Source organism: Mastomys coucha, unplaced genomic scaffold (genome assembly GCF_008632895.1).
Source record: "Mastomys coucha isolate ucsf_1 unplaced genomic scaffold, UCSF_Mcou_1 pScaffold23, whole genome shotgun sequence".
NCBI classification, from domain to species: domain Eukaryota; kingdom Metazoa; phylum Chordata; class Mammalia; order Rodentia; family Muridae; genus Mastomys; species Mastomys coucha.
This window is the reverse complement of record NW_022196906.1, coordinates 96972814-96986257: the sequence shown is the minus strand read 5'-3', so window position 1 is coordinate 96986257 and position 13444 is coordinate 96972814. Positions and strand designations below refer to the sequence as shown.

The 13444-nt window shown below is 40.7% G+C and overlaps 1 protein-coding gene across 3 annotated transcripts in view; it reads right to left on the bottom strand.

Moving 5' to 3' along the window:
• Topbp1 (DNA topoisomerase II binding protein 1) overlaps positions 1-13444 on the bottom strand; it is a 47945-nt gene that overhangs the window by 7016 nt on the left and 27485 nt on the right. For all 3 annotated transcript variants that reach the window (XM_031345912.1, XM_031345911.1, XM_031345913.1), the window contains 10 exons: positions 11821-11991; positions 11622-11731; positions 10498-10621; positions 9107-9304; positions 8899-9001; positions 6442-6634; positions 3299-3519; positions 1320-1468; positions 1014-1125; positions 312-475 (listed from right to left, as the gene is read on the bottom strand). In XM_031345912.1, coding sequence (XP_031201772.1) covers positions 312-475; positions 1014-1125; positions 1320-1468; positions 3299-3519; positions 6442-6634; positions 8899-9001; positions 9107-9304; positions 10498-10621; positions 11622-11731; positions 11821-11991 — 1545 coding nt within the window. The remainder of the gene's footprint in view (positions 1-311; positions 476-1013; positions 1126-1319; positions 1469-3298; positions 3520-6441; positions 6635-8898; positions 9002-9106; positions 9305-10497; positions 10622-11621; positions 11732-11820; positions 11992-13444) is intronic.

The following is a 13444-nucleotide window of genomic DNA, read 5'->3' as shown; positions in this document are numbered from 1 at the left end:
ATCTTGAAATATTCTCATATTAAGAGAATATCATTTCAATAAAAAAAGCACGAACAAATTAGGTAACAAAAAGTGATCAGGCCACAATAAAAACTCATTTTTTTTTGTATGCCAACCAAAATATTTAAGAAAAAGGGATGTGAATAAAGCAACCCGACCTTGCAGACTTTGTTCTGTTACAAAGATCCTCTCACAACAGCTGTACTCTAACTGGCCACATGTGGTCATTTAAATACATGGTAAGGGGATGATCAAGGATCTCCTAAGACATTAACAAGAGAACAAACCTTCATAGGAATATGAATACACACCCGCACAAAGCGCCCAGCTGTCTTGCAAGCGTCTAGGTAGGAGGGATGAAGCACCCATTTACCAGCTGCCATGGAAGCTAAGTACTTCTCATTGCGCAGTGGGTATCCCACAACCATATGTGTGCAGCTGGGGTCCGAGCACTGCTTCTCAATCAGCGACCCACCTTGTATGGAGAGAAACAGGATCTACTAGTTCTTAACTTTATTTCTAGAAAAACATTAACTGTGCATAAACATTATTTATATAAAATGATCAATCTAAATAAAAAAACTTAGACATATAGATACGTAAAAGTAACATTCACTTCAACTATCATCCTTTATCCCTGCCTTTAGTATTCTAAGACCTAGTGACTTGAAATGTAGATTGGGGTTTTATAAAATTAAACTTCCAATGCTGACCCATGTATACACTTGAAATTCAGAGCTTCATATATGCAAAAAAAAGTACTCTGCACTGAGCCATACAAACCTCCAGTCTTATTCTTGACTTACTTATCTGTGTACCAGAGTCTGTGAGGCAGAACAGACTCAATGTGTAGGCTTACATAACTTACCCATGGTCTTTTCTCAGCTGCCCTCCCCTTTATACATGATAGAAATATTGTTTGTATTTGTATTCTAAGTAAGTTGTAATAATGATGTTTTAAAGTAAAATATTGGGAAGAAAATTTTTAAAAAAAAATAGTAAAACATTGGTACCTAGGTCTTTAATCAGGCGACAGTAATCAATCCGATCTTGAGAATTCAGAGATGACATCTGGAACACATACTGTTTTTTAAGTTTTACGTGCGTCTCCTCCAGTGTTTCAATCTAGAATGCAATAGTTTTATTTTAGAAAAATGTTAACATTTTATCTAGTCTTCTAAGGTGTCAAGCATACAAACTGTAATTCAAAGAAATTCAATTTTCAGTAGTGATGAGCCAGCGGCAGCAAACAATCCCTACTCCAGCATAAGAACAATAAACACCCAAAGCTGCCATCAGCACACCAAAGGTCAACAAACCTTGTCCACAGGCTGTGGGGCCACAGGAGGCTTAGCTAGGGAGAAAGCCAGGGCGGAGGCTTGAGGCTCGGGGATCAGATGCCTTTCTGCTGCCAGAGTTTCTGGTTCTTCAGAGCCTGGGTGCTCTGGGGCTTGAGTCACACACGAGGCTGAGGGGTAAGGGAGAAATACTGTGTGATAGTATACATGTGGAACTTAGAACAAATTCTGTGAATACTCTCATCTGTCTTGGCCAAAATAAAATGAATCCTGAACTCTGCAATCAAAAGTATACAAAGGCTCAGGCATAGTGGCATCTGCTTGTAAGCCCAGCAACTTGGGAGGCTGAGACAAGAAAATCTCAGGCCTGAGACCTGCATGGGTATAACCCTGCCTCCAAACCAAGCAGTAAATATAGAAGACAGGGGTTGATATCCAGCTTATAAGTAAATGCAACCAATTAGCTCTGAAAGGGCAGGTATGTTACTTGGGTTTTGTGAATCCTTCCTTTCAAAAACATCTTTTCACCAGTATAACATAGCCAAATTTTTAAAATAAAGGCAATTCTTGGAGAAAGTCAGCTCTGTATATCCAGCATAGGAAGATACCCTCACCCACTGTGAAGGGAGAGAAAGGGACTCAGGAAAGCTCATGTAAATCCACAACACCAGACACTACCTCACAAACAGAAGAAGCTACAAAGAGAAAAAGGGGGCTGGAGAGATGGCTCAGCGGTTAAGAGCACTGACTGCTCTTCCAGAGGTCCTGAGTTCAAATCCCAGCAACCACATGGTGGCTTACAACCATCTGTAATGAGATATGACACCTTCTTCTGGTGTGTCTGAAGACAGCTACAGTGTACTCACATATAATAAAAAATAAATCTTTAAAAAAAAAAAAAAGAGAAAAAGGAACTCAGGAAAAGCTCACAAAGAACACCAGACACTACCTCACAAATAGAAGGTTACAAAGAAAAAAGGCTAATCTTAAACATTGCAGGATATTTGATCACACTGTGAACCCCAAGACAGTGTTATTTACTGAAAAAAAAAAAAATTTTTGTTTTTACTTGTGGTGTGGTTCAGTTTTAGCACGCACCTTGAATCCCTCTGGCTGGAATACAGACATGCTCTTAATTCCAAGCAATGAAGGTAAAGTTAGTTTGTAGAAGGAAGCACCCATGTTGTAAGTGATGTCAATTGAGTGATAGACAAAGTGATGAATCAGAGAAAGATTTGACAGAATAGGATCTGCCCAGTGCACAAGGAGAGGAAAGGGAAGCTATAAGAAGCACAGTGAGAAGGAGGAGGCAATTTTACCAGACATTATTACAGAAAGACAGGCTGCAGCGAGAATAGCTAAACACAAACAGAACAAGCCAGAGTAGGAGAAGAAGCAAGAGTAGACCATGTTGCCAAAGGCAGTCTGAGGCCAAGCAGAGCGATTCAGGAGCTTAGAGAAGCCAGACTAAACCAGTCACTTTGGAGCAGAGTTTACACCAGACCAGCTAAGTTGAGCCATCCAGTCAAAGCTCAGGAAGAACTAGAAAGGGTGAATTTATTCAGCAGTAAGTCTCAGAGGCTGAAAATATCCTGGGCCTAGATTAGATTATATGGCGACTAGTAGCTTCCAAAATGACAATTTCTTCTTCGGAAATTTACAGCTAAATTTCTGTATTTAAAAATCAAAAAACAAGCCGGGCGGTGGTGGCGCATGCCTTTACTCCCAGCACTTGGGAGGCAGAGGCAGGTGGATTTCTGAGTTTGAGGCCAGACTGGTCTACAGAGTGAGTTCCAGGACAGCCAGGGCTATACAGAGAAACCCTGTCTCGAAAAACCAAAAAAAAAAAAAAAAAAAAAAAAAAAAAAAAAAAAAAAAAAAATCAAAAAACATTTATCATTTGACTGATACAGTACTAAAAAACTTCATTTTAATTTGCATATGTAATACAGAGAACCATGGTGTCTTTAAGAGGTCAACATGCATAAAGTACGTATTACCCAGCTCAGCAATTTCTGAATGGTATACAGGCTTTCGAGAAGGAGAATCATCCAGTTTTCTTATCTCAGCCTGAAGCTCAGAATACTGTGTTGGGCAGCTAGGCCACTGTAAGTTGCTGGCGAGCCTTGCTCTCTCCTCCCTTGCTGTTGGGTCATCCCAAATGATCTGCTCATTTTGGGAGGGCTCTGTGTTGATATCAGGTACTATCTGTCGAGACTGCCTAAGGAATAAAAGAGACAATTTTTAAATAACAGCCACTACTGAATCCAAGAGCATAAAATTGCTAAGTAGTAAAGACTCATAGATTTGTTGAATAAATCAATAGAAGACATCCTTTCTTCTTCTTTCTCTCTCTCTTTTTCTTTTTTGGATATATGGTCTCATTATGGAGAGTATGGCTTTAAATGAGGTGATTCTCCTGCTTCTGCCTTCCAAGTGCTAAGATTATAGGCATGCATCCTGGTTTGCTTTCCCCTGCTGTGATAGACACCATGATCAAAAGTATCTTGGAGAGGAAAAGATTTATTTCAGCTTATAGCTGTAGCATATCACTGAGAAGTCAGGGTAGGAGCTCAAACAAGAACCTGGGGGCAGGAACTGATGAAGAGACTGTAGAAGAGAGCTGCTGACTGACTTGCTTTCCATGGCTTGCTCAGAGGAGGTCCCCTCACAGTGGGCTGGACCCTCTTATCATCACTTATTAGCCAAGATATTCTAGAGTCACATTCATGCCAGAGTGATAGAAACATTTTCTCCAATGAGGTTTCCTCTTCTTAGACTACCCTAGCTTGTACCAAGTTTACAAAAACCTACACAGCATAGCATGTTATCAGTACATCCAGTTAATTACTTTTAAAATATTTCTACTAGAAAATTTAAGTGGATGTCTATATATCTGTACTTCAAAAATTATTATATATTTTTTTAATTCTAAAAATTAGGGAAACATGGTGATGTTATGAGAACTGCAGCTATTGGGTTTAATAATTGCATTTTAAATTTTCTCTTAAAGCCACTTGCTCTGTATGCACCACCATAACTGTCTTAATAATTAGGTTGTATTTCGTTGTTGTTTGAGATAGTCTCACTATGTAGGTCTGGCTGCCTGGAATTCACAATGAAGCCCAGGTTGATCTTAAGCTCACAGAGATCCATTGCCTCTGCCTCCTGGGTGCCACTATACCCAGCTTTAAATTGTATTTTTAACATGACATTGCTGAAGCTATAACTAATGGGTCTTTCAACCCTTGGTGACCAAAATTTCCAGTCTATGGTAGACTATTTAGTGAATTACAGAATTATAAATGCATTAAAAATATTTTCAAGTATTTTATTTCTTTATATGTACAGATGTGAGTGCCCAGGGATGCCAGAAAGAGTTGTTAGATCCCTTCGACCTGTAGTCATAAGCAGTTATGAGCCACTCCATGTGTGTGCTGGTAACCAAACTTGGGTCCTCTACAAAAGTAGCGATCACTCTTTAACTGCTATCTCTCTAGTCCCTTAAAAATATTTTCATAATATTTATTTACTTTGTGTGTTTGTGTGTGTGTGTGTGAGCTTATGTGAAGGTCAGAAGACAACTTAGAGAAGTTAGCTCTCTTCTTCCACCTTGTGGGTTCCAAGGATGGAATTCAAGTCATTACACTTGGCAATGGGCACCTTTACTAAGCTATCTCACTGGGGCCTTGATTATAGTAGGCCTGTACCATCACCTAGCTACATGTACTGTTAGTAAGTAACTCAGTAGGCAGTAGCAGGAGGGTCTCTGTAAATTTGAGGCCAGCATGGTCTACATATTGAGTTCCAGGACACCAAGGACTACATCTCAAAGTGGATGGAGGCAGAGGCAGACAGGTGATTGCTGAGCTGCAGACCAGCTGGAGCTACATAGTGAGACCTTGTCTTAAAACAAATACACAAACCAACCAACTAACCAAGAGAGCCTTAGTCTCAAATGACTTGGCACAGAGAAAGGTTTGTAATCTAAAACATGGCCTGCACTGTTGGGGAAAAGCTACTTTTTTCAGAATTCAAAATCATCTCAAGGAAAACAGAGTAAGATAAATGAAGTCGGCAAGGACTCAGAACTCTCGTTGTACAATTTAGAGATTTTTCTTCTAGTAGAAAAATGCTATTGGTGGGCCCAGTAATCCAACACTTGGTAAACTGAGGTAGAAAATCACCAAGTTTAAAGCCCACTTTGGCTACACAGCAATACAGAAAGAAGGTGAGTGGTGGTACACACATGTAATTCCAGTCAGGAGGTTGAAGCAAGAGAATTGGGAGTTTAGGGCTAACACTAGTTATACAGTATTGCAGGCCAGCCTGGGATAAGACCTTGTCTCAAAAATATACAGACAGAGAAAAATACAGTTTTATAATATACTGCACTAAGAACTGTAGTCACCTTTCTAGAACACAGGGGAAAAATACATACAATTCAAATAAGAAGTAAAAAGGGAGGAAAGGGTAGAAAGAGCTAACAGCCACAGGTTGCCCTTTGATTGCGACATGGGTACTACTGTGGCATGCATGTCTCCATGCCCACACATTATACACAATAATAAAGATGTTTAAAGTCTAAGATCTATGTGTACTCACTGTCTAGTGCCTAACACTAAGAAACAGATAGGACTGACAGTTCACTGATTCTACTTCAAATGGAAAAGTGCATCCTAAAATCACATGCTTCAAAGTAAGAACTGCACAACTGCATGAGCAAGAAGACAGGAGACTCAGCAGCAACACACAAACCCACAGATGACAGTGGAATATAATGCATAGTGTTTGAGTTAAATAAAGCACCAACATAAACCCCTTTACTGGTCTTAATATTCTAACTTTTGCTTTATTTAAAATTGAAAAAAAAAATTAAAGTCTTATGTTGTGGCGCAAACCTTTTATTCCTAGCACTTGGGAGGCAGAGACAGATGGATCTTTGAGTTGTTCAAGGCCAGCCTGGTATGCAGAGCAAATTCCAGAATTCCAGGACAGCCAGGACTATACAGAGAAACCTTATCTAGAAAAACAAAAACCCAAAACCAAAACCACCACCACCACCACCAAAAAACAACAAAAAAGTCTAACCCACCAACTTAAGTTACCAGGGGCTTTTATCCAAATAATACAACACACGAACCTGAGCGCCTCCAGGACTCGGCTTCGTCCACTCCGAGCAGAGCGAGCACTGTCAGGAGTTGAAGAAGCACTGTTACAACTGCTTCTTGACATGCTAGTCTTCTGGGCCAGCGTCTTCACGATGCAGGTTGCTGACATGATCTCTTGCAGTTGCTTCTGGAAATTCTCTCTCATCTCCAAAGCCTGGGTCAGAGCTAGAAACAGAGTTATCAATATCAAGAGAGATATGCACCATCCCCCTCTTGCTGGTTTGTGAAGATAGATTCTAAGTATATGATCAATCTGAACTCCCTGTTGTGATCCCTGCCTCAGTCTCTAGAGTTCTGGGATTACAGGCATGCAGCACCACACAGTAACTAACATCTCTTGTCAATCATATCTTACACTATTTTGTCTAGATCTGGTTGAACAAAAAATTGTTGCCATTTACTGAATACTTATACAGGAATACAAGGCTAAAATGTCACAAAACACAAAGGCAGCCACGAGGACTGTTTCTAAAATAATGAAGACTCCCTTGGAGGAAGACTTGATCAGTCCCTCTGAGGAGCTCCCTGCTTGTGTCTGATCCTTTCTCATTGATGCATACTATAGAGATTCATACAGTCATTTGTATGTACCTATTTTTGTCAATAGCTGTTTGTTTATTTGCTCTGGGGGATGGTCTCGCCACATAGCTCAGGCTGGTCTTGATGCTCCTCCTGCCTCAGCATCAAACCTGGGATTGCTGCTGTAAAGCACTAGCCAAGCTTTCACTAACCCTTGAAAGCACACACCACATCTTTGTCTTTCCTTTCCATTATAGATTAAAGACACTGAAGTAGGCATTTTTGAAATGAACAGAATGGAACAGTTAAGTCAGAAAGCAAGTTCTAGTAGGCAGGCTGAATAAGGAGAAGCCAGAGAGTAACCTGTCAAAAGAGAACACACACATCTAAATCAAGTAATCAGTGCAGCACTATCTGTAATAGTAAGAAATTCACAAGAACCTGTTAATGCCATTGAACAAGAAACAGCAAAATAAAGCAGGGCACAAGCCACAAACTACACCACCAAACAAAACCCAAGACGGGAGCAGCTCCTGTTTCCCAGATACTGTTCTGTGGTTTGAGTGCACACCCTCCTGTGTGTGGTGTGGTAGAGTAAGTAGACTCCTTAAGAGATGAGGTCTAGTCTAAGGTGGCTGGGTCATTAGGAACCCAAACCCAGAAGCAATTACTGAAGTTTTCAGGGAGACTCAGGCTAGTTTTGTTGTGGGTTGCTAGGACAACAGTGAGCCTGGTCTAACTTGCTTGCAGTCTTTCCTGTGATGACACCCACCTGCACTCTTTCCCTTTCTGATAAACACTCTTGACATGACAGGATGTAACCAGGTCTTCATCAGAGTCCAAATCAATCAAGCTTGGACTTTCATTTTCTAAGGCTGTTTGAGCTAAAAATGTACCCTTTATCTATATATTACTCAACCCCAGCTATTGTTTTATAGCAACAGAAAATAAATGGCGAGCTGTGGCAAATATGTATTAACAACTAACTCTTCCAAATGATTCTGTGTTGTCACCTGTGACCAGTGACCGTTGATGTTGCTACTGTGTGAACCATACCTTCACAAATGGCACATGTAAAAGCTGTACATGCTGACTGGTTGCTCCCTCCCCATCTCTTTCCTTCCTAGGACTTCCTCAATCCCCAAGAAACAACAGTACTAAAATTAGCTCAATTAACATCCTAGAGTGGCTTGAGTGTTCAAGTGAAAAAAGGAGTCACACTCCCCTCTCTAGCTCTAAAGTAAAGCTAGCAGTGACTAAGGCAACTGAAGAAGGCATGCATGAAAGCCAAGTTAGGTCAAAAGGCCGTGCCCCTTATGCTGAACAGTCAAGCTGTGACTGCAAAGAGAAAATTCTCGGAAGAAATTCAAAGTTCGACTCCAGTGAGCACAGGGCTTATCACTGACATGAAGCTGCAGGTGACTCAACAGCTGACTCAGACTGGAAGAAGATACCTCTCTAGAGCTTTGTGGAGATGTCAGTGTCTGGCTTCAAAGCTAGAAGGCCAACCCAGTTCTTCTATTAGTGGCAAAACACAGCTGGGACTGTAAGTCAAAACAAATGTTGTCAAAAGTAACAAGTGCACTAGGCGGTGGTGGCGCACACCTTTAATCCCAGCACTTGGGAGGCAGAGGCAGGTGGATTTCTGAGTTCGAGGCCAACCTGGTCTACAGAGTGAGTACCAGGACAGACAGGGTTACACAGAGAAACCCTGTCTCAAAAAAAAAAAAAAAAAAGTAACAAGTGCACTTGTGTGTGGTGTGGTGGTACAGGCCTTTAATCCCAGCACTGGAAGGAAGAAGAAGGCAAGTGTCTGGGTTTGAGGCTACAGAGTCAGTTCCAGAACCACTCAGAGAACCCTTGGGAGGGCATGGCGTGAGGGCAAGGGGTAAAAAGTAACAGGTGTTTACCTCCTTTACAGTCATCTCTTCCATTCCCGTTCAACAGAGTTGCCTCTTTGTTATTTGTGCCCATGGTGTCGGTCTCATTTCTTTCTACAGACAGATGACCTGGCTATTCAAAGAGAAGAATGACAACTTCTTAAACAAAGTTCACTGCCTAAAGTTTCACAGACGTTTACATGCAGCTTGGGTGGGGCTCATTGTCCACACCACCTACCCCATCGTCCTTAGACGCAGAAACCTCCAAGGGTGCCTGGCTGTTACAGGGCCGCCCATCCTGCACTCTGCTGATGTCCAAAGGTGCCCGGCTGTTACAGAGCCTCCCATCTTGCACTGTGTTGATGTCCAAGCTCATTTTGGGATTGTAAGTATGTGGATAAAGAGATTCAGGAAGATGCTTATACTCTTGAGCACACTGAAATACAAATGTACATTTTAGAAATAAGTTTACAGGGAAAAACTCTAGCATGTAAATAACCAATTGGAACCTGGGAAATGACTTAGCCAGTAAATGCCCTTACCCTATTAAGTTGGTGACATGAGTTTAATCACTGAAACCATACTTAAAAGTGTAAAAGGAGGAAAATGACCTCTGCACACACATATGTACAGAACAGTAAATTAAGCAAAATGTGTAACAAATTGCCCTCACTTTTAAAATCTACTGTCTATTAAAGTATAAACTCTAATCCTGCCTCTGCATTTAGCACGGTTATCAGCCATTCCAGAGAGCACCAAGAAAAGCATGGCTAGTGTACCAGGATGCTAAACAACTCCCCTCAAAATTATACAACTTTTCATCTTTTGTTTTTATATAATTTAAATTACATTTCTATCTATCTATATTGGGGGGCAGGTAGGAATGATGCACCCATGGAGGGTGGAAGTCAGGGAACACCTTGTGGGAATTGGTTATCTCCTTTCACTGTATGGGTCCCAGGAACCAAATTCAAGTAGTAGGGCTTGGTGGTAAGAGCCTTTATATCAGCTATTCTTCATGAGATAGGCAATAAGGGAAAGGAACCAGAATAAAAGTACCCATTTAAAATTTGGTAAATATTCAAACAATAAAAATGTTAACTTCTGGGGCTGGAGAAATGGTTCAGTGGTTAAGAGCACTGGCTGCTCTTCCAGAGGTCCTGAGTTCCCAGCCACCATATGGTGGCTCACAACCATCTATAATGGGATCTGATGCCCTCTTTTGGCCACGTGAGTGTACAAGTAGCTAGAGCACAAATATGCATAAAAGTACAAAAATAATCAATCAATTAATCTTAAAACACTTAAGTTCTGATGCTAAAACAATACAATGCCCAGAGCATGAGCTACATAGAGCTCAGATTTTGGAGTCCTAAGGCCCTTATGTTACAGGCACAGCTCACATGGTTTCCAACAGAGCCTCAGGGTGTGCCCTGGAAAGCAGATTCTGAACCCTTTCTACCACCACCTTCATTTCCCAGCCATGAAATGGGCAGTTATTGGCATGACATGTCACCACACAGTTAGCCAAGATTAGCAAATTTATTTGCATTCAATGAAACTGGCTTGTGCTGTAAAATATTTGTATATTTTCAACTAACAGGGGAGAGAGGGAAAAGCATTGCTTACCTCTAATAGCCAATGCTCGGACACGATGTGCACACCTCTTTCTTTTGCAGATTTATATTCTCGATTACTATCATTTGCCCGACCCTGGTAAATGAAATGAGTAACTGTCTCATCAAAACTCCACCTGCAACAACCAAATATGCAAGAGGAATAACTAAGGGAAATAGCAGTCTACTCTGAACAAAATGTTCTGATGCACAAAACTCAAAAAATTAGAGGATAAGCAAGAGTAGTAAAATGCAGCTTTTGTATCCTGACAAATGTTAGTGACTCCATTTCCAGGTATACAGTGTACATGCCAGAAGAATACTTTTAAAATAATACTACCTTCTTTATATTTTTAAAAATCCTTCCATTTTATCTTATAATGTAGATCACTTTTTAATTACAATAAAAAGTATTTTCAAGTTAATCAAACTTAAGGCATTCAAATCCACTGTCCAGTCACTGGCCATCACCCTGTTTATTTACTCTAGTTGGTCTTTATCACAAATTAGATCTGTGCTGAGAACTGAGCTCAGGCCTCTATGTATGCTAGGCAAGAAATCTACCACAGCCTGAGACTCCATCTTTTAAGAAAACATTAGAGACAGGAGCTCACTTTCTAGCCTGGCTATCCTGGAACTATGTAGACCCTCAGAGATCCCCCTGCCTCTGCCTCACAAGTGCTGGAATTAATGGAGTGTACCACCATGCCCTGCCAAGATACACTTTTTTTTTTCAAAATTTAAACAAAGTAAAATGTCTTTAATGGCCATTTTAATCTAGGAAGGCTTGCTACAGTGGTCAGTACTACTCACAGGAAATCGCTAAGATTGATAATAATAAATGCAATCAGTCCCAGATGTACTGACTATAAATCCATGAAGAGAACTCCTTAAACTATGCTGACCACTCATGGATTCCAAGCTTCCAGAACAGCAGCACAAAATAGCTCTCAAGTGTGTGTTGGTTGTGTAAAATGTAAGAATGAATTGTTCCGCGGGGAGTATTTTCAAAGGCTTTAATAAACTAAACTGGAGAGGTTTTATTAGATAATGCACACAAGCAGGCAAACCTAAGTCTTCCTTATAAATGAGCACAGGCTTCTGGTTCCCTCTGAGCCAAGATAAAGGTGGACCTACTTGTACTCTGCGCCCAGTGAGGCTGCAACCCCATTCAGTTCACTCTGCTTCTTACTGAGCTTTTTACTCACACACACCACAACTTTGTCAAGTGGTTTCGGAGTCTCTTCCTGTACATAGAAAATAAAGAAACAGATCAGCCATAGTTCTTTGACATGCATTAGGGACACCTTCCATTTAATAAGAAAACCATGTCTACCTCCTCCAAATGGGCACCCTTCAGCTGAGGGCTGGCAGAAAGACTGCCAGTATTTCGGGAACTATTTGCCAAAGCAACTGTCAGGTTTCTGACGATGACTTCAGAGAGTGGTGAGCTCAGTTTCCGCTTCTGGCTGGCAGCATTTGGGGTTTCCAAGGCTGCAAGTGCATCCTGTGTTTAAGAACAGGAAAAAGGGAAAAACGAAGAGAGTTAGAGGGGGACATAAGAGGGAAAGAGAGAGAGAGTAGGGAGGAAAGGAAAAAAGAGATTAGATTACATCTTTGACCTCTTTTTCTCCTAAATAAAAAGCATGAACTATAACTTTTATTTTGTTTATAATTTAATTTTTATTTCACCAAGCATTTAAATAAGGAGCTCGAGACATGGCTCAGCAGTTAAGAGCACTGGTTGATCTTCCAGAGGACCCATGGAATAAATCCTTAGCACCGTATGGTGGTTCACAGCTATATGTAACACTAGTTCCACGGGATCTGACACCCTCTGGTTTTCGTGTTCACCAGGCATGCAGGTGATGCACAAACATACAAGTAGGCAAAATAACCATGCATATAAAAAAGAGATTTTAAAACAGATAAACAAAACCATTAAAGCATACTTACCTTTTCAGTAGTGCATACATACTACATTACTTAAGAATTGAAATTGCAATTACATAAAAGACCCCAAACTAAAGTGAACATAGAAGGAAACAAGAAAGAAAGGATGGGTATAAGAAATTAATTTTAAAAATAGGTAAAAAGTCTAAATGAGTCAAGAACCAACAAAATGTACAAGATATAAAATACAGGCTCAAAGGGATGGGAGGCTGAGACTGGACATGCAGGGTCTGGCTTCTTCCCAACCAGTCAACAGAGCTCAGAGCCAACTAGGACTGCACTGGACGCTGAAAGTGGGCAAGCATCTGACACCATTATAGACAGGTAGGTGTTCCTGAGCATCTCAGAGGAAAATTCTAACAGTACTTCATGACAAGGGGTGTGACAGTTCTACAACAGACAGATGCCTCTCATCTGGGATCTCTGCAGACTACAATGGAGGAAGCCATTCTTTTATCCAACCTCATGATGATACCAAGGAATGCATGATCACAATGAGAAAACTGTTCAAAACGAAGTTCTTGAGAACAGATCCTTCTACTGTTGATGTGGATAACAAAAAGTAACACCTCAAGAAGGAAAGATCAGAAATCATATGAATGAATATGTTTAGGAATATAAGTGCATAAACTTTATAATATACAGACCAAGTAAAAGATGCCAGCAGAAGTGGACAGTCAATGGAGTCATATCAACTCTAGGCTCTGACAGTTCATACACCTCTAATGCTACCTCCCAAGATTCAGAAAGGCTAGAAAGGAGAGAAGGGAATGAGTGGAAAAGCCTCAATTACAGCAAAGAGTAGGGATTTACGAGCTAGTTACCATAATGGCAAATGATCAACACATTTATGGTCTGTACTAGGATACAGCTTGGCTGGGAGAGTGCTACATCGCATGCACAAAGCCCTAGGCACATTCTCTAGCATTATACACAACAAACATAGTGATGAACACCTGGCTCTATGTACCAAGCCAGTCAGGGCTATCTATACAGTAAAATTGTTT